Source organism: Citrus sinensis, chromosome 5 (assembly GCF_022201045.2).
Source record: "Citrus sinensis cultivar Valencia sweet orange chromosome 5, DVS_A1.0, whole genome shotgun sequence".
NCBI lineage: Eukaryota > Viridiplantae > Streptophyta > Magnoliopsida > Sapindales > Rutaceae > Citrus > Citrus sinensis.
The window spans coordinates 24426873-24446046 of record NC_068560.1 but is presented as its reverse complement, the minus strand read 5'-3'; the positions used below and the strand labels follow the sequence as shown (position 1 = coordinate 24446046).

General features: G+C 37.1%; 1 protein-coding gene across 2 annotated transcripts; it reads left to right on the top strand.

The window, feature by feature from the left end:
* Positions 1 to 879: 879 nt before the first annotated feature.
* On the top strand, positions 880 to 18414 carry LOC102625339 (probable disease resistance protein At4g27220). Of its 2 annotated transcripts, XM_052442355.1 has the most exons (6): positions 881 to 3536; positions 4581 to 4670; positions 4938 to 5366; positions 5931 to 6779; positions 7432 to 7503; positions 7933 to 8284. In XM_052442355.1, the coding sequence occupies exons 1-5, from the start codon at positions 1140 to 1142 to the stop codon at positions 7465 to 7467; spliced, it is 3801 nt and encodes a 1266-aa protein (XP_052298315.1). In that variant the 5' UTR covers positions 881 to 1139; the 3' UTR covers positions 7468 to 7503; positions 7933 to 8284. The 2 variants fall into 2 exon arrangements, with proteins under 2 accessions (XP_052298316.1, XP_052298315.1); XM_052442356.1 differs by lacking the exons at positions 7432 to 7503; positions 7933 to 8284 and adding an exon at positions 18356 to 18414 and having other exon boundaries at positions 880 to 3536.
* Positions 18415 to 19174: the final 760 nt, after the last annotated feature.

The following is a 19174-nucleotide window of genomic DNA, read 5'->3' as shown; positions in this document are numbered from 1 at the left end:
GCAGATTTTTTAATTATAAAATTTATTCTTCTTACTTTCTCACCTCTTATATAAAAAATAAAATAAAAAATTTAATTTAGGTTTTAAAACATAAAAAGAGATTTTTTTTAAGAGAGCAATAATCTATGTCATCGTCTCCATTAATCTCCACCACAAATGTACCATTACTTCAATGGTTCAAAAATATTTCAAATCTTGTACAAAGTTAAGAGGCCATGAATCCGTGCCCTTAATCAATAATCATAGTCCAAAATTATTCAAAATTTTTCATTTCAATCGGTTGTGAGATGGGTATAACAAATACATTAATCTATGAGGTTACCCAAGTTCCTTGAGTTAAAGTCTCTTGGGATAGAAGATCTTGAAAAGATCACAAGTGTCTCAAAGATTTGCATTTTGAATTTCCATCCTTCGATTACATCGCAGATTCTTCTGTTCAGGTTGAATAAGAAAAATGATGTTTAGCCATCAAAAAGACATCGTCTTGATAGAAACGACAATACTGTAATCTGAACAATGTGTACAGTGGTTCGTTAACATAAATAGTTCTTCATTTATTTTATTTTTGTGTTTGACAAGCTGAAGAGAGCCGAGGGGCTGGTGCTTTAGTTACAAGATTATTCTTGCGGTACACACCGATGGCTCAGATTGAGCCAGATACTTGTTCAAGGAGCGCATCCGGTAGCATTCAAATATCACTACTTTTTTAATAATAAAGGCACTAATCATGGCTTCATAGTAGAACTGTCCTCCTTCCATGATCACTTTCCCTACCTTTAAATGAAATTGGAAGAAAAATATCAACTTCGCATTCACGAGATTAGTAGGGGGAAGAAATTTGAGCTGTTACCACAAGAGTCGTGACGCCCAGGTTTTATGTCAATGAACTTTATTTGACTTAGACACAAACCAATATTATAGACACAATTCATTGTGGTTGTTGTTGTTATTCAGCATTGACCCATTTTGCCATCTACTCCATTGACTTTTCTCAAAAGGATCAAGAAGCCCACTTCTTCAATCTTCTGCCCTCAACAACACTAATTAACCCATTGTTCAGTCGTTGTCTCTGCTGTGTCTCTATTTGCTCTTCAAAAATTCATTAAAAAAAAGAAAAAAAAGAGAGGAAAAGATTGAAGATGGCGGATATCATTCTTTCTGTTATTGTAGAAGCTGCAAAGTGCTTGGCTCCTCCTATATATCGCCAAATGAGCTATCTGCGTAAGAGCAAGTACACTAGCAATTTGCAGAATGTGAAGACTGAAGTTGGGAATCTGGAGGCTGAGAGGGTAAGTAAACAGCGTGAGGTTGATGAGGCTAAAAGAAGAGGGGAAGAGATTGAAAAGTACGTTGAGAAGTGGCTCGCAAGCGTGAATGGGGTCATTGATGAGGCGGAGAAATTTACAGGCGTTGATGCTAGAGCAAACAAGCGCTGCTTCAAGGGGTTGTGTCCTAATTTGAAGATCCGCCGTCGACTTAGTAAGGAAGCAGAGAGGCAGAAGGAGGCTATTGTCAAAGTCCGGGAAGCTGGAAGGTTTGATAGAATTTCCTACAACATCATTCCGGATGATTCATTGCTTCTGTCCAACAAAGACTACGAGGCATTTGAATCAAGAATGTCCACTTTGAATGATATACTTGATGCATTAAAAAATCCTGATGTCAACATGCTTGGAATTTATGGAATGGGCGGCATTGGAAAGACAACGCTAGCGAAGGAAGTTGCAAGAAAAGCCGAGAATGAGAAGCTCTTTGATCAGGTGATTTTTGTCGAGGTGTCCCAAATTCAAGACATAAGAAAGATTCAAGGAGAATTTGCTGATAAATTAGGCCTAACACTTCATGAGGAGACCGAATCGGGAAGAGCAAGAAGTCTTTGTAACCGACTGAAGAAAGAGAAGAGGATCCTTGTAATCTTAGATAATATTTGGGAAAATCTTGATTTCCAGGCTGTAGGAATTCCTCACGGAGATGGTCACAAGGGAAGTAAAGTATTGTTGACGGCCAGAAGTCTAGATGTATTGTCAAGAAAGATGGATTCCCAACAAAATTTCTCGTTTGACGTTTTAAAAGAAGATGAAGCTTGGAGTCTTTTCAAGAAGATGGCAGGTGATTATATTGAAGGTAGTGAATTCAAATGGGTAGCAAGGGAGGTGGCAAAGGAATGTGCAGGTCTACCAGTTTCCATTGTGACGGTTGCAAGGGCCTTAAGGAACAAGAGATTATTTGAATGGAAGGACGCATTGGAACAGCTGAGGAGGCCTTCTTCAACTAACTTTAAAGATATACAACCAACTGCATATAAAGCTATAGAGTTGAGTTACGTTAAATTGGAAGGGGATGAGCTCAAGAACATCTTTTTGCTAATAGGGTATACAGCCATAGCATCCATTGATGACTTGTTAATGTATGGTATGGGATTGGGTTTATTTCAAGGTATCAAAAGGATGGAAGCAGCACGAGCTCGAGTGCAGACATTGGTGCACAAACTCAAGGCTTCTTGTATGTTGCTTGATGATATGACAAGCAGCAACGAAGACTACTTTTCCATGCATGACGTTGTTCGCGACGTTGCCATATCAATTGCATCTAGAGAACTAAATGTGTTTACGGCAATAGATGAGGTGGTTGATAGGGAATGGTCAGAAGCAAGTGCAATAAAACTTTACACTTCAATCGTCTTACCTGATATCAAAACTAATGTGCTTCCTGAAGTACGGGAATGTCCTCAATTGAAACTTTTTCATATACGTGTTGATAGGGAATCTTCAACGTTAGCAATTTCAGACAATTTTTTCTCGAGAATGACACAGGTCAGAGTTATAGACATGACTTGCATGAATCTATTGTCACTGCCTTCATCACTTGGTCTCCTAACAAACCTTCAAACGTTGTGTTTTTATTACTGCAAATTGCAAGATACAAGTGTCGTAGGGGACTTGAAGAATCTAGAAATCCTTTGCTTAAGAGGTTGTGATATTACGCAGTTGGCTGTGCAAGTAGGTCAACTGACGCAGTTAAAGTTGCTTGATTTGAGAAATTGTTTCTTCCTAAAAGTTATTCCGCCAAATGTTCTATCAAAGTTATCACGTTTAGAAGAACTGTATATAGGTGGCGACAGCTTTAACAAATGGGAAGTGGAGGTGGTTGATGGGGTCAAGAATGCAAGCCTTGATGAGTTGAAGCATTTGCCTAACTTGACCTCTTTAGAATTACAAATCAAAGATGTCGACACCCTACCGAGAGGCTTGTTCTTCAAGAAGCTGGAGAGGTTCAGAATACATATTGGAGGCTGGCTTTGGCGGGCTGTACAAAAGAGTTGTAGGGAATTCAGACTCAAGCTGAACACCAAGATTTGCCTAAAAGATGGGCTGATCGTGCAACTGCAAGGAATTGAAGACCTTGAATTATCTGGATTGCTAGAGCAGGATGTCAATTATTTAGTTAATGAATTAGCTAAAGCGGGTTCTTCACAACTCAAGCATCTCTCGGTGCGGGGTCTTCGCGCCCCTGCCCCCAATCCGACAGAGTCAGAGGTACGGATCTTCCCAAATTTTTTGCATACCAAAAATTTGTCAAATACTAGAACAATTCTACCCTACCACAGTATAGGTTCTTAGCCTTAGGCTTAAAACTAGAAATTTCCAGTGCATCAGTGTTAACTTTGAAAAGTCATAAAAAATTATTTTTATACTCATTCTCGAAAGTAATAAATTTTGAAAGATGTCCTGGCCTACCGTTTTTCAAACAGCTTAATTTTACTGGTCACCAGAGTTTGGATCCTGGGAATAAGATGGTGAATCAAGTTTTAACATCAATTGAGATGACGAAAGGGTGGAGAAAGTTAAGGATTCTGATAAACAAGGGGGCTCACAAAGTTTTGCAGCTTCTGAATCGAGGAGTATTGAAGGCGATGACTTTAGTTCTAAGGATTCAGATGGAGCGAATGAAGTTCCTTGTTTAATAACTTGGAGAGATTTCCGGTTGATGTGAATATGGACATAGTGGGGTCACCGAAAACACTTAAACGCAAGACCTAATTATTGCCTTATGGCAATTCAGTTGTCGATTTGACGATTCAGGAGCTAACTCATAAGTTCTTGTGTTGATGGTTCTTCCAACTAGAATGTGGCGGAAATCGCCCTCCCAAGTTGTATTGAGCAGGAACTCAAAATTGCTTGAGAATAATGATCAAAGCTCTAAAGAGAAGGAATGAGAATCTTGATAATAAGTGTGAGGCAAAAAAAAAAGAAAAAAAGGGTGCAAGGGCAGCTCCAACTCCAATATTTTCTAGAGGACGTAGTAAATCTATCATTATTCTGCTGAGGTTAATTAGAAAAAAATTAAGAGAATATCCGTTTTTATCTAATTTATATCAGTTACTAAGTTTAATTTTTCATATTTAAATTAACTATTAATTTTTTAAATTTCTTAATTAAGGAATATAAAATAGTAAATTTAGATCTAGTATTGATTTGAGTTGCATTAATAATTTATTGATCTTGTGCCATTATGCATCCAAGTTTATATTCACAATTAGCTCATGCTCTAAACTCAAAATGCTTTCAATGTCACAACAGAGACATAAGGAGTCGACAAATAATATGCGGTTAAATGGAATCATTGTGGAGGACAATATCAATATTTCTAAGGCACTTTTTCTTGAGAAGGTTAGTTATTAATAAGTCTCAATGGTTTTATTAATTCTTTACTTTTTTTTTTGTTCTGTATTATTCTAGTTTGTTAGCAGTAAATATGGACAAGAGTAGTTAATAATCATATTCCGTTTTCCAAAATTGTTCTAAATTTTTCATCCGAGAGTTGTAAGGTCCAGCAAATACTTATTACTATTATTATTATTAATTGTCAGTAAATACTAGTAGTATGGCGTTATATAAAACAAATATTAACCGGAAGTTAACTTTGTGATGGCGCAGGTTGCATTACTGAAGTTGGAGACCTTGTACTTGTCTTCAATAAGTATTGAAAGGATTTGGCAAAACCAAGTTGCAGCCATGTCCTGTGGTTTTCAGAATTTAAAGCGCCTGATTCTGTTCAACTGTTGGGATTTAACCTGTCTATTTACATCTTCTATAATTGGCAGCTTTGTTGGACTCCAATGCCTTGAGATATGTGAGTGCCCTGTCTTGAAAGAGATAATAGTCATCGACCAAGAAGAGAGCAAGAATAATATTGTTATGTTCCCTAAGTTACAATATCTAAAGATAATAGATCTTAGAAAGCTCACAAGCTTCTGCACAGGAGATCTGCCTATTGAATTTCCATTCTTGAAAGAATTACAAATACTAAGATGTCCTGAATTCTTGTTTAACAATAAAAGAGCTGCTCATGAATCGACAAAAAAGGTACGTACAAGATTTTTATAATTAATTGTTCAATTTTTATTACATATGTGAACATATTTCTCTAGTTTTACAGGGTTTGGAGTTTTAATATAAGCTATGAACAACTTTGTTTTTGTTTTCATTTTCTTCACGTTGGTTCCTTAATTACTAGCAAAATTAAGCTGTCCACAACTCTGTTTTTGTTTTTGTTTTTTTTTTTAAAGGTATGAGCGTGTGGGAAAAATTGGACATAATTTTTTACGCTGTTATCTTTTCTAATATTTAAATTCGGGTGACCAGTAAGTGAAAACATATTGAAAATTACTTAGCTGGGCCTTGGGGGCAATCAACAATTTTATTGTATACATAACAATTGTTGATAGTTAAATGCCTCACTAGTGTGGATGTACTCTTAACTAATAGTGTTATTAATTTCTAAAAAGATGGTGTTTATTGGATAAACTAGTGGTATACTTCAAACTGATTCTATTATGTTTTGTTAAATTTTCTCTGTAAAAAATAGTTGGTGAAAGAAAGAACATCAACTCCATTTTGGCTTTTTTTTTTTTTTGATTGATCACCCAGATATTCCCTACTTTAGAAGGTTTGAGAGTTGACGCAAAGCACATGGCAACAATATGTCAGCTTCCAGAGGACTTCATTTGCAAACTTAAATGTCTTGAGGTCATGTTTGATGGGTCGACTACTACTTCATCACTTGATTTCCTCCAAAGATTTCATACCATTAAAATTCTCCATATAGCAGGAGGTCAATATTCTGTTGCGTACTCAGTATTTGAAAAGGTTGAAAATGGGATGAAGGCAATCATAAGTGAAGTAAACAAGTGCTATCGTTTGAAGCACATTTTGAAACAACAAGATCCCTCCTCCATTATGGGAAATTTGGAATGGTTGGAAGTAATCCAGTTTGATAATTTGGTTAATCTAGTACCATCCTCGACATCATTTCGAAATCTAACAACTTTGATGTTATGGAGATGCAAAGGATTGAGAAACGTATTAACATCCTCAACAGCAAAGACTCTAGTGCGGCTACGACGCATGAGTATAGGATCATGCCATAGGGTAGCAGAAATAGTGGTTGATGATGATGAGGGGGATAAAGATAATGCAGCAGCAGCAAATGGTGAAATTGTGTTCAGTGAATTGAAGGAGTTGGAGCTTCGTTCTTTAAACGATCTCAGAAGCTTCTACTCAGGCATAAATTGCGCCTTCAAATTCCCTTCTTTGGATGTATTAACTGTGAGCTTTTGCCCCAATATGAGGATTTTCTCCGGAGGAGAATTAACCACGCCCATTTTACGCAAAGTATTACATGAAGATTTTGTTAGGGACTGTTGGGACATTAAAGAACGTTGGATTTGGGAGCACGACCTTAACACAACCATACAAATGCTATATCTTCAGAATAAGGTACGTATTCGTTTAGTAATTGATTAAGAAATATTATTGATTTCACTCAAAAGTAATGTGTTGTTGAAAACAGAGGAGGACTACAAGTGCATAAAATTGAGATTATGTGAGCAATTGTATGATTTACTAAACATAAAGGATTTTATTGATATTTCACGAGAAATGCTACACGTAGCTTACGCTACTTATTTTTCTCTTATTCTTCGCATTTCACTTGATGCCTTTTAAGAAAGAGTCAAAGTACTTATTGTAAGTTAAAACTAATACAAACCATGTAAATATTAAATTATAAAAATAAGACAACCACATTTTACAAATCTCACCAAGTATTCAAGAAATTTCTAAATTTAGATATTTTCACCACCATTTGATAGTTTTTTATTAAAGTCATCTTCTATTCTCTACACAATTCTTGAATCTTCCATCTATTGAGCTTTGAACTTAGGCTTGGACAAGTGTAATTGAATTGAATCATAAAATTTGGCGTTAGACTTTTAACACGTACTAATCATTTTGAAACACAATTTCTATTTTGATTCTTGTGCTGCATGTGCACGCATTTATCAACTTTTTACTAATTAACTTCATTTTTAATCTGATTTTTTGTTTGATCATTTCCATATCTTTTTTTTTTTAAATGTGGAAATACTAGGAAGACAACAAAGAAGAGTATGACAATGAAGTGTAGGACGAGGAGGAAGATGTAGAAGAGCAATGATAACTGGTAATAAGTTTTATCCGGGATGTTCTAATTTTTGTGATGACTAAGGTTCTCTTTAGTATTGAAGTGTTATAGATTTTACGGTACAATAGTTATGAAAAAAAAACTGTAGTTATGAAATAAAAATAATAAAAAGTAATAAATATAATTTTTAAATAATTATTTTTACAAAAATAATAAATATATTTTATGCGTTTCATCATATAACTGTAGAATTAAGTCAACTTAACTTTCAAGTCATAACAGTTAGAGTTTACCAAATATAAATTGGTGATAAATAAATATATATATTAATTTATGTCGAAATTTGTGCTTATCATTAATTGATAATTAATGTCTCTTTAGGCATTTCAGAGGGTCTGCCTTCCTTTAACCTAATTTGGTGTTCCAATTTTCAAGGGCTGTCCTATCCTAAACATTTCTCATTTACAGGCCCTAACTGACAAAGCTAGATCGAAGCTAAATGGTTGCAAAGGAAAGCTATTATCCTTTGCAGGGAGGGATAGTCAATTTTGCAGCTAGTGATGCGGTTTTTGTGTTGTAATTAAAGGACCTTATATTGGCGGTTTGGGATGTTCTTAGGTATTCAAACAGCTTTTTATGCTGAGCTCATGGCGTTGATTTGGGTATTGCACTTGCAGCGTGCTTTCAGTAAATGTGATTTTTTGTTGGTCATTAATTACGCTCCTTTCTAATCCTCCACTTGGATACTCCTTAAATGCTACGTAATCTTTGGTACAATTGTAGTAACCTTTTTTCACCGTATGAATTTTCATTTTTCTCACACCTATCCGAAAAATAATAGTATGACTGACCTCTTGATTAGTAAATATGGAGGTTCGTTTATTGTCTTTGTGAGGTGGGTAAAGTTTAGATGATTTGAATTTGGATAAATAATTAAATAAACCTGCTTGAAAATCACTTGATCATGCTTTTGAGACATATTATGGGTATTAAGCACACCCTAAGTTATACATAAAGTACAGGTGAGCAGGTGGGACAAAGAACGTCGGACTTTGGGACCACGACCTTAGTAAAAACCATACAACAGCTCAACCCGGGGGGGGGGGGGGGGGGAATACAATTAAGTGACAGACATTGATTGAAACATACAATTTCTGTTTTAATTTGAATTTGTTTTCTCGTCTACTCTCCTATGTCTACAAATAGAATTAAGATTTATGAGCTTGCTAAATAATTGAATGTGCTCAAAGTATAAAGCTTCTTAATTTGGACGATAAATTTGATCGTGGGTGAGTGATTGTTTAACTTCTTGAATTTTGTTAGTATCATAATTGCGAATGTAATTTTATTATTTACTATTAGTTGTTCTTTCTTTACCATTTCATGCCTTTGGAATGATTTGTAATAATACATTTATAATTTAAAGGACAAAAAACTATTAAAAAACTATTAAAAAAATTATAAAGGTTGAAGCCAGGGTTTCAGTATTAAATCATGACTGATAAAAGGTTAGCAAAGGCCGTGAGCCCGTGAAAGAAAAATGATAAGGGAAATTGTGATAATTAGCTTACTAAGTGTATTTTGGGTATTAACATAAGTCTATTAAGTAAAATATTAGATTTTAAAATTTAATAATGTATTTATTGAGTAGATAAATTTAATAAGGATGGGGCTATTTGAACCCAGCAATGTACTCTCTACATTCTCTTTTTAGTTAAGAATTTTATTATATATATAATTTTTTGAAAAATAATTAATCTCTTCTTCTGTGTCTCTTTTCAATTTAACAAATTCTCATTAATTCATTCAGATATGTTCTTTTAGCTACAAATAATTGATATCACTAACTAAGAGGAGCATAATCCACTATTTAAAAATATACATCAACAAGTTTTTATCAGCCAAGAAATTTAATAAATATAGAAATTAATTATTACGAAACATAAAAGCTAATGAAAAAATAATTCTTATAAATAGAAAGCATGAAATAAAGATCATGGTATACTAGGAAAGACCCAAAAAAAAGGATTAAAAAAAGTGAATTTGAATGTTTAGTTTGTAGAATATAAGAGTAAAGAGAGAGTACATAATTATAAGGTAGTGAGAAAGAGATTAGTGAGGGTAATTTAGAGATTTTCAAAATTTTAATTTTTAATAAATGAATTTATTTTTTTAAAATGGGTGTAGAGAGGAATTTGGTGGGTTGAAATAGCTTTACCTATTTAATAAATATTTTGGTGTTCAAATAGTCCCCTTTTTAGAATGATAATTTTGCCCTTTCGTATTTTAATGAATTTATATTATTGAGTTTAGTTTATGTACGAAGACATTTTCCCCTTTATTACACTAGCACGAAGTCAAGGGAGAACTAACTGTCTTGATCTTTTTTTTTTTTTTTTTGATGGGAAAGTAAAGCTTTCGATTAAAGAAACTTTGAAAGAGTCAACAAGATTCTTGCTGGAAAATCTTCCAGCCATAGAACTGGGTGCTCATATTCTAAAGCAACTTTTGCTATAGAATGGGCAATGGAATTACACAGTCTTGGAACAAACTGAATTGAGGATTGACTCTGGTTCTTCAGGCTTGATTGTATTTCTTTGATTGTCTAGCTTATTTCGGCCAAGCTTCTCTTCCTGTTCTTTGATAGATCCACCACTTCCAGCGAGTCAGATTCAATAATGAAAGGCACACACTTTGCCTGATGAGCAGCTTGAATGCCAAATAGAATAGCTTCAGCCTCCATACAGGCTACGTTTCCTCTAAAACAAATTCTCTGGACTGCTACGCTTACAATTTTGCCGCTTGAATCTCTGATCACAACTCCCAAACCAGCTTGCAAATCTGACATTTTAACAGCAGCATCAACATTTACCTTGAACCAATTCTTTGGGGGAGGTTTCCAGTTCTTATTCTCTGATTGCCTCTGTGTGAGCATGGCTGGGTTTTTTGGCTGCTTGATCCTCCTATAAGATTCCACAATGGCTGATGCTCTTGCAGCTGTTATTTGTGGGCTATTTTGATTACCTTCCAAAACTGAAAGATTTCTCTCATGCCAAATTGCCCAGCAAACCGCAATAAACTGTGCCAAGTCCTCCTTCCCCTTGCTTAAGGCTAGTTCTTGGAGCGCACTTAACATGTCTTGGTGAGCCATCTGTTTCACATCATCATAAAATGTTGTCAGCTTCCAAACTTTGCGCGCAGCTTTGCAGTCCATCAGTGCATGGCAGGGGTCTTCACTTTTGCAAAAACATCGTTGACATATGGGGGATGGCACCACTTTTTTCTTCCATAGGTTGTTGGCGGTTGGAAGCAAATTTTTGGCAGCCCTCCACATAAAGATCTTAACCTTTTCTGGAATTTCGGTTGACCAAATGACTTTCCACTGAGATTTAGAAGCATCAGAGCAACTTGGATTTTCAGGAAACTTAAGTTGGACTGCCAATTGATAGCCACTTTTAACCGAATAGGTACCGTGCTTATCAAATCTCCAAATCAGAATATCTTCTTGAGGGGTTTTCGGGAGAGGGAGCTTTACAATCCTTTCTGAGATCTCCTTGGGATAGAGTTGGGCAATCTTATCTTCTTTCCACTGGTTTATGTCATTAATGAGATCAGCCACCACAACATCTTTGATTGAGTTTGAAAGGGGTATTGAAGTACAGCTGCCTACATTCCTCAACCAAATTTTGCTGCAGGCTGAGATTTTGGTTCCCTGGCCTATTCTCCATCTCAATCCCTCCTGAAGCAGCTCCCTGCCCCATATAATGCTTCTCCACACAAACGAAGGTTTTGACCCGAGCTTAGCCTCCATGAAACCACTGTGGCTGAAGTATTTAGCTTTTAGGATTTTGGCCATTAAAGATTCTGGATTGTGTAGTAACCTCCAGCCCTGTTTTGCTAGAAGAGCATGATTAAAACTCGAAAAATCCCTGAAGCCCAATCCCCCTATAATCTTTACGTGGCACATCATTTTCCACCTAGCCCAGTGTATGCCCTTGTGTTTATTAGAGGAGCCCGACCAGAACTTAGCTATAGCTTTTTCAATGTCATCACAGAGACCTTGGGGAATTATGAACACGCTCATTGCGTAAGCTGGCACGGCTTGTGCCACTGCTTTGATAAGGACTTCCTTGCCCCCGCTGGAGAAGCATTTGTGCTGCCAACTGGACAGCTTGCCTACCACTCTTAATTTTATGTCGTTGAAGAAGCTAATTTTTTTCCTCCCCACCATAGAAGGTAAACCCAAATATCTCTCATGTTTTGACACAACATTCAGCCCAAAGATGCTTTTGATCTCCTCCCTTTGATTCTGACTTGTGCTCGAGCTAAAAAGCACGGAAGATTTATCGTAGTTAAACTCCTGACTCGAGGCTGCCGCATAGCAATCAAAGATCTTCTTCAAGTTTTTACAATTAGTGGTTGAGGCCCTTGAAAATACCAAACTGTCGTCAGCGAACAGGAGATGGGAAACTGAAATGTCTCTGCTGAATTTCAACCCATGGATGAGGCTCTGGTTTTCTGTTTGCTTCAACATGTTAGAAAAAACTTCTGCGCACATAATGAAAAGGTAAGGCGAAAGGGGGCATCCTTGTCTCAATCCTCTTTGGGGAAGGATGAGACCTTTCGCCGCTTCGTTTATTAGCACAGAGAACCTTACTGTAGAGATACATGACATGATCAAACTCACCCATTTTTCTGAGAAGCCTAGTTTGTGCATTGTGCATTTGACAAAATCCCACTCCACCCTATCATAAGCTTTACTTATGTCTAATTTCAGAGCTACAAGCCCTTTCTTTTTACCCTTACTTTGTCTAATCTTGTTCAAACACTCATATCCTATGATAACATTATCGGTAATGAGCCTATTGGGGACAAAAGCACTCTGGGTGGGTGATATGATGTCATTTAACACATGTTTAAGTCTATTAGCCAATGTTTTTGCAATAAGTTTATAGATGACATTGCATAAACTAATGAGCCTAAATTCAGACACTTTCTTAAGCTTATTCACCTTTGGGATTAAAGCAATGTAAGTATGATTAAGAGGGGCTAGGTTACCTCCCTCATTCAGGATGTGCATACATGTTCTGATTACTCATTCTTTCACTAAGCTCCAGTGTTTTTGGAAGAAGGCTGCTGGGAAACCATCTAGACCGGGGGCTTTCGTCGGACCCATTTGAGCTAGAGCCTCCACTAATTCCTCCTCTGTGAAGGGTTGGTCCATAGAGTTTGTCATTTCCACTGTGACCTTTGAGTTCAGCCCGGACACTGCTGCCTCTATTTAGTTAGATGAAGGGTTTGATGATGTAAACATGTTCGTGAAGTGAATGCCAATCATCTGTTCAATCTTTTCAGCATCTTCTATCCACTTTCCTGTTTCATCTTCTAGGCCACTGATTCTGTTTTTTCGCTTTCTTGCCGAAACTTTTGAATGAAAAAACTTTGTGTTTTTATCCCCCTCTTTCAACCACTCTGCCCTCGATCTTTGCCTCCAGAAAATTTCCTCATCTAAAAGGATGTTATCAATCTGGTTTTCCATGTTTTGTACCTCATCTCTCCCGCTAGATTGCCCGAGCCCCTTCTTTATCTCTTCTAGCTTATTCGTCAGTTGCTTCAGCTTCCTCCTCCTTCCTTCGAATTCGTTTTTACTCCAGATCTTCAGCTCTGCCAGGGAATCTTTTAATTTATTTTTTAGCATTTCAGCTGGATTGCCTTCCTCCCAACGGCTCGATTTCGACCACTCATGCATAACAATTTCTTTGCACTTCTCATATGAGCTCCACATATCTTCGTAGTGGACTCTAGAAAAAGTCCTTTTTGTGTATCTTCTTTCTTCACCCTTCTCTATTACCTCTATCAGAATTGGGTTGTGGTCCGAGCTCCAGGAGATCAAATTTTTTGCTGCCTTATCCTGAAAACAGCTTCCCCATCTACTATTACAGAGGAATCTATCGAGTCTCTCCTCTATAAAGTTAGATCCGAATCTCCGGTTAGACCATGTATAAGGATACCCTATGCTTCCCAAATCCCTTAAGTCACTATCCTTCATTGCCTCCCGAAAATCATTCACCGAGTTCACTCTCTTATCCTTCCCCCCTGATTTTTCGATTGGGTCCAGCACCTCATTGAAGTCACCAAAACACAACCAAGGCAAAGAAGAAAGAGCAACTAACCTTCTTAATAACTCCCACGTATGCTTTTTTTGTTCTGCTTCCGGGTGGCCGTACACTCCCGTACATCTCCAGTATCTGCCATTCTCGCCGTAAATAACTGCATCCACATGGTGCTTGCTGTAGGACTTTATATCCACGGTTACCTCAGAGCTCCACAATAAGGCCAAACCACCTCCCAAACCTTCTCTACTAACAGCAAAGCAATTATGAAAATTTAACTTATTCGCTTTCTCTTGCATTTGCTTCACCGTCATCTTTGTTTCACTAAGAAAAAGGATTTTCGGCTTATGCTCTTGCAAGAGGTGCTGGGCTTCACGGAACGTTCGGTCTTTCTCCAGCCCCCGAACGTTCCAACTCAAGAGATTCATGGTTGTCGGCGGGGCTGTTTCACAGCCACCGTCGATAACTCGTTTACATGGTGAAGCTCCTCCCTGCCTTCTCCATTCTCACTTTCGAAGTTCAGTTTTGAAGCTATGTTTTTTGCTTTCCGAAGTTGAGGTGAGAGGTATGGTTTTGTTGAGCTAATAATTTTGCACCTCTTTGTCTTTGGGCTTTCCCATTCTATAGCACTGCAAGGCCTTTTCAGTTTAAGGGGTCCCTCATTTATCTCCATCTTAGCTTCCACATTTCGTGCTTGGCTTTTCCACTTCTTTTGCTTTGGCTTTGTATTCTCCATTCTCGGCCCATTGACTATTTCTTCTACTTCTGATTCAATTTGGGTTGAATTCTGGCAAGGTATTTGTTGCTGGCCCATATTAATTATAAACCCCTTTTGGTCTTTTTCTCCCTGCTTTAAATCTCCCGCGTTTTGTGAACCCGGAAGCTTTGGTTTTTCCAATTTTTTCCCTTCTGTGTTTGTTTCCCTCTCTTTTCCTTTCCCGCCCTTAATTCCTGCTCCTATGACCACTTCCCGATGAACTGTACCGTCAGTTTCTGCTTTGTTTTGTTCTTTACGTTTTGCCTCTAGCTCGCTGCAGCCTGTCACCCCTTACATTAAATGCGGCTCAACCACCCTCTGACTCTGGTCCGTTGCTTCCCTCGAGTTATCCAAACCCGGATCCAACAAGTGTCGGTTGGACCCTTCATCACAGCCCGGATCATCTGCTCTGTCTTTCCCCCTCTCCTCTACACCACTGTTGTTTCTATTTCTTGGAGGGGTTGGGAAATTTGTGTGTGGTTTATTATGAGCTGAATCCCATCGGTCTTTCCCTCTACTTTGTTTTAACCGCTCTGTGATGGTTGATGCTTTAAGCCAAGGACCATAGGCTAGTTCATCCTTGGATTGGGATTTGTAGTGGGCACACTCCCTATACTGGTGTCCTATTCTTCCACAGCAAAAACAGAAATCTGGCAATCGTTCGTACATTACTCGCATGGGGATGTCTTCTTCCGCTTGCCCCTCTTGTTCTAGCTCTAAAGTTTTCTTCAACGGTCTTGTTATGTCCACTGAAATTCTCAATCTAAAAAATTGTCCGAAACATTCACCTGCTGCATCTGTCTCAACTTTTTCAACCTTTCCAATCGCCTCACCCAAGGCTGTTGCCATTTCTTTGGTCATACACATAATGGGGACATCATGAATTTGAACCCAGAATGAGGTGTGGCTAAAATCTTGCTTTTTTACATCCCCTATTCCGACTGGTTCAATGAGCACGATGAGAGCTCTATCAAAGTGCCACGGACCCCCTACTAGAATGCTCCTTTTGTCTGCCTCCGAGCCGAATTTAAAGATGAATATGTTATCACCAAGGCTTTCTATCTTGACTTCCCTGGTAGTTTTCCACACTCTTTGCATGGCCATTTTTAATCCCTCGATACTAACTCCCCTTGTATTGATCACTTTTCCTATCAAGCAGCCCGCAACAATCTTTTCCCCCTTATCTTTCATTTTGCTCTTGAATGAAACTCTTCCCCCTTCCTCATCACTTAGCTTTATGGCTCTACATCTCCTTATTAACTCTTCTGGCTCCATCTCGGAAACTCGAGCTCTCAATAATTCAGGATTGTTTGATAGCCTAGTTTTAACTATTCTGCCATTAAAGCCCTGGCAGAGAATATTGGTGAGAAGAATACAGTGAATAACAGGAACCTTAAAAAAAGAGGAATCAACACCCACTTTGGGGCGACTTTCAAGAGTCATGACGGCTCTACTGTATTCTCCCATCTTTCTAAGTTTTCAGAGAAAACTTCGAAAGAGAGAACTTAGTTAGCCCAAAACATAAGAAAATATAAGATTTTGTAATTCTTTTAGTAATAAAGCTTTAGGATACACTACATAGTATTTGTTGCACCACATTGTTATTTTACAATAACTTAAAGTTGTGAGATTAGTATTAAAATCTTGACAAAAATACCTAACCATTAATTTTGTCATCGTTATTGTTATTATTATTATTAACAACAATTACAAAAATAAGAACAATAACAATAACAATAATATAATATATTAATATTTTAATAGAGAATAAGAGTGAAATTATGAAATTTGAGTGGGTTAAAATAGAGAGTTTAAGGAATGAGAACTTGATTCCTAATTCTTTATCTTAAAAATATGTGGATCCTGTATATTTCATTCTCATTCTCACCTTTTATTTTAATAAGTAAATATTATAAATTATTTTTATTCCAGATTTTGACTCTGCAATGTAGGAAGTAAATGCACCATAATAGCAAGGTAGGTAGCTAAGTTGACAACTTTTTCATTTAAAAATATCTACCATACTTACCTGAGATATTTACCATCACATGCAATCATCAATAGAGTCACAAATAATCATAATTAAAGTTAGGGTCTTGCTTTCGAATTTGATTCAGCAAGTGATCTCCACCATTTGGATCGTTGTTTCCTAATCCGATGGACAACGATTAAACGGCCATAAAGCTAAGAAGATTAATTAATTCCAAAAGACATGACCAACATTGGCTTTCCAGCGGCACTTAAAAATGCAGAGGGGTCACTTTTAGTGAAAATAATACGACAAACCACTATTCTTCAAAGTTTACCCATTCTTGAGATCAATTTTTAATATCAGTCTTTCTTTGCATTCATTAATTTTCAATCAACAAACCCTTTCCTTATTTCCATCTTTTGATCAAAGCCACACTTTGCGTCTGTCTATTTTATTCATTGTTGTTTTGTTATTTAGCCCTTTGCCGTCAAATCTTTTGAATTTTCAATCTCAACTTTGATGTTATGGAGATGCAAAGGATTGAGAAACGTATTAACTTCCTCATCAACAACAAAGACTGTAGTGTTGCTACGACAAATGAGTATAGGATCATGCCATATGGTAGCAGAAATAGTGGCAGATGATGATGAGGGAGCTACAGAACCAACACAACTCGAGTTTGGCATATCCTGTAAACTAGAGCACACACAAACGTTAGAGGTGGAGCCAGTGGTGGCCGGCGACCACACTTTCACGCTCAAGTAAGATTTTGCACAATAAGAGATTGTCTCAAGGTCAAAAATGGACCTTCAAACTGATAAAAAAATTGGTGAAAATACTCTCCGCGTGTGCTCTGAGGAAGAAGATGAGAGCAATATTTTTGGGTGAATGAAAGTTGGTTACCGTTGGAGAGTGTGACTTGAGCATTTTAGGAGTTGCCTGAGGGTCTTTCCGTAATTTCGGATACATATCGCTAATTGATTTGGTTTCCCTCCCTCGGGTGAGGGTATTTTAGAGACTGTAATTGTGGTCCCGAGATGGTGATGTACTCAAACAAGGGAGACAAAAAAACTAATAGCCACCCTCTTGCTTCTTAGTTTCTACGCGTGGACTTTCCTCCAACCAGTGGTCCTGCTGGTTTTTTGACCGCTGCAAGGGATAACTGAGGTGGCAGCTCTCTTATTCCCTTTTTTGCTTTCTTTTCCCTCATTGGTTCCTTGCCTTCAGCAGAAGTAAGATATTTTCGATTTGGTATATGAAGCACGTACTGTTCACGCGTGATCTTATCCACCAAGGACATCGATTCTGACTTTGCCCCTCAATTGCATATGTTTTTACCAAAGCTACGGGAAGCTTATCTCCTATCTTGGCTTAAGCTTCCCAGCCTTCTCAATCTAGCTGTCTGGTTTCACTAATTTAACCCCACTAATGCCATGTGTCGGCATTTCATTACCTCATGTTTGCACCCATAATTCCTCCCAAACAATAGTAATGTAACAGCAACGAATGATGAAATTGTGTTCAGTGAATTGAAGGATTTGTAGCTTCATTCTCTAAAAGATCTCACAAGCTTCTATTTAGGCATATATTGCACCATGAAATTCCCTTCTTTGGATGTATTAACTGTGAGTTTTTGCCCCAGTCTGAAGATTTTCTCAGGAGGAGAATAAAGCACACCCATTTTACACAGAGTATGGCATGAAGATTTTGTTAGGGACTGCTGGGACATTAAAGAACGTCGGATTTGGGAGCAAGGCCTTAATACGACCATACAACATCTATGTCTTTAGAAAAAGGACCTTAATACAACCATGCAACAACTATATCTTCAGAAAAAGGTACATATTCGCTTAACAATTAATAAAGAAGTATCATTGATTTCACACAAGAGTAACGTACTCATCATTCCGAAACATATAGTTTCTCTTTTGATTCTTGTGCTGCATATGCATGCATTTAATTATCAAATTTTTGCTAATCAACTTCATTTTTAATCTGATTTGTTTAACGATCATTGCCATATCTTTGTTTCTAATGGCTAAACACTAGGAAGACAACAAAGAAGAGTAGGATAATGAAGTGTAGGACGAGGAGGAAGATGCAGAAGGCAATGATAACTGGTAACAAGCTGTATTTCAGATGTTCTCATTTTTCGTGGTCGCTATCAAATTATATAGAATGACGTTAACTTGGGTGACATGAAATATTTTAAAGTTAGCAGTGGCACTTTTATCACTTAATAATTCAACTGAGATGCTCTCATAAATAATAAATAAAATATATTATTTAAAAAAAAATCATCAAAATTTTTCAAAAGCTAGCTGGGACACGAGCCTCAACGGGTCCTATGCTAGATCCGTCCAATCTTTTACATGATATGAATCTTCATTTCTCTAACACTTACTGAGAAAACAGTAATATGACTAATCTCTTGACTAATATGGGGTTCACTGCCAAGACTTCTTTTGTCGAGGTTTTATATAAAAAGTTAGTATTCATTGGATAAATAATATTAGCTGGTGGTAACTAACTTTAAATTAATTCTCTTCTATTTTGTGAAATTTACTCCCAAAAAAATAAAAGTACTTTATGAAATTGTTTGAAAGAACATTCAACTCCATCTTTAAATTCTTTTTGTTCTGATTGATCACCCAAGGCCAAGTACTAATAAAAAGGTTGAAAATGGGATGAAGGCAATCATATGAGAAGTAAATAAGTGTTATGATCTGACGTACATTTTGAAACAACCAGCATAGTCCTCTATTGCCATTGCAGACAAGCCACAAAAGTTCTACTGTTTACTGTCATCTTCAAGCCATATCTGAATTCGTTCAGTGTACAGTACTTGTATTTTTTTGAATTTGTTTT

Coding starts and splice junctions, on each gene's coding strand:
- LOC102625339 (XM_052442355.1), top strand. CDS start 1,140: ATGGCGGATATCATTCTTTCTGTTATTGTAGAAGCTGCAAAGTGCTTG. Junction 3,537..4,580: donor CCAATCCGACAGAGTCAGAG/GTACGGATCTTC, acceptor ATGTCACAACAG/AGACATAAGGAGTCGACAAA. Junction 6,780..7,431: donor TGCTATATCTTCAGAATAAG/GTACGTATTCGT, acceptor TGGAAATACTAG/GAAGACAACAAAGAAGAGTA.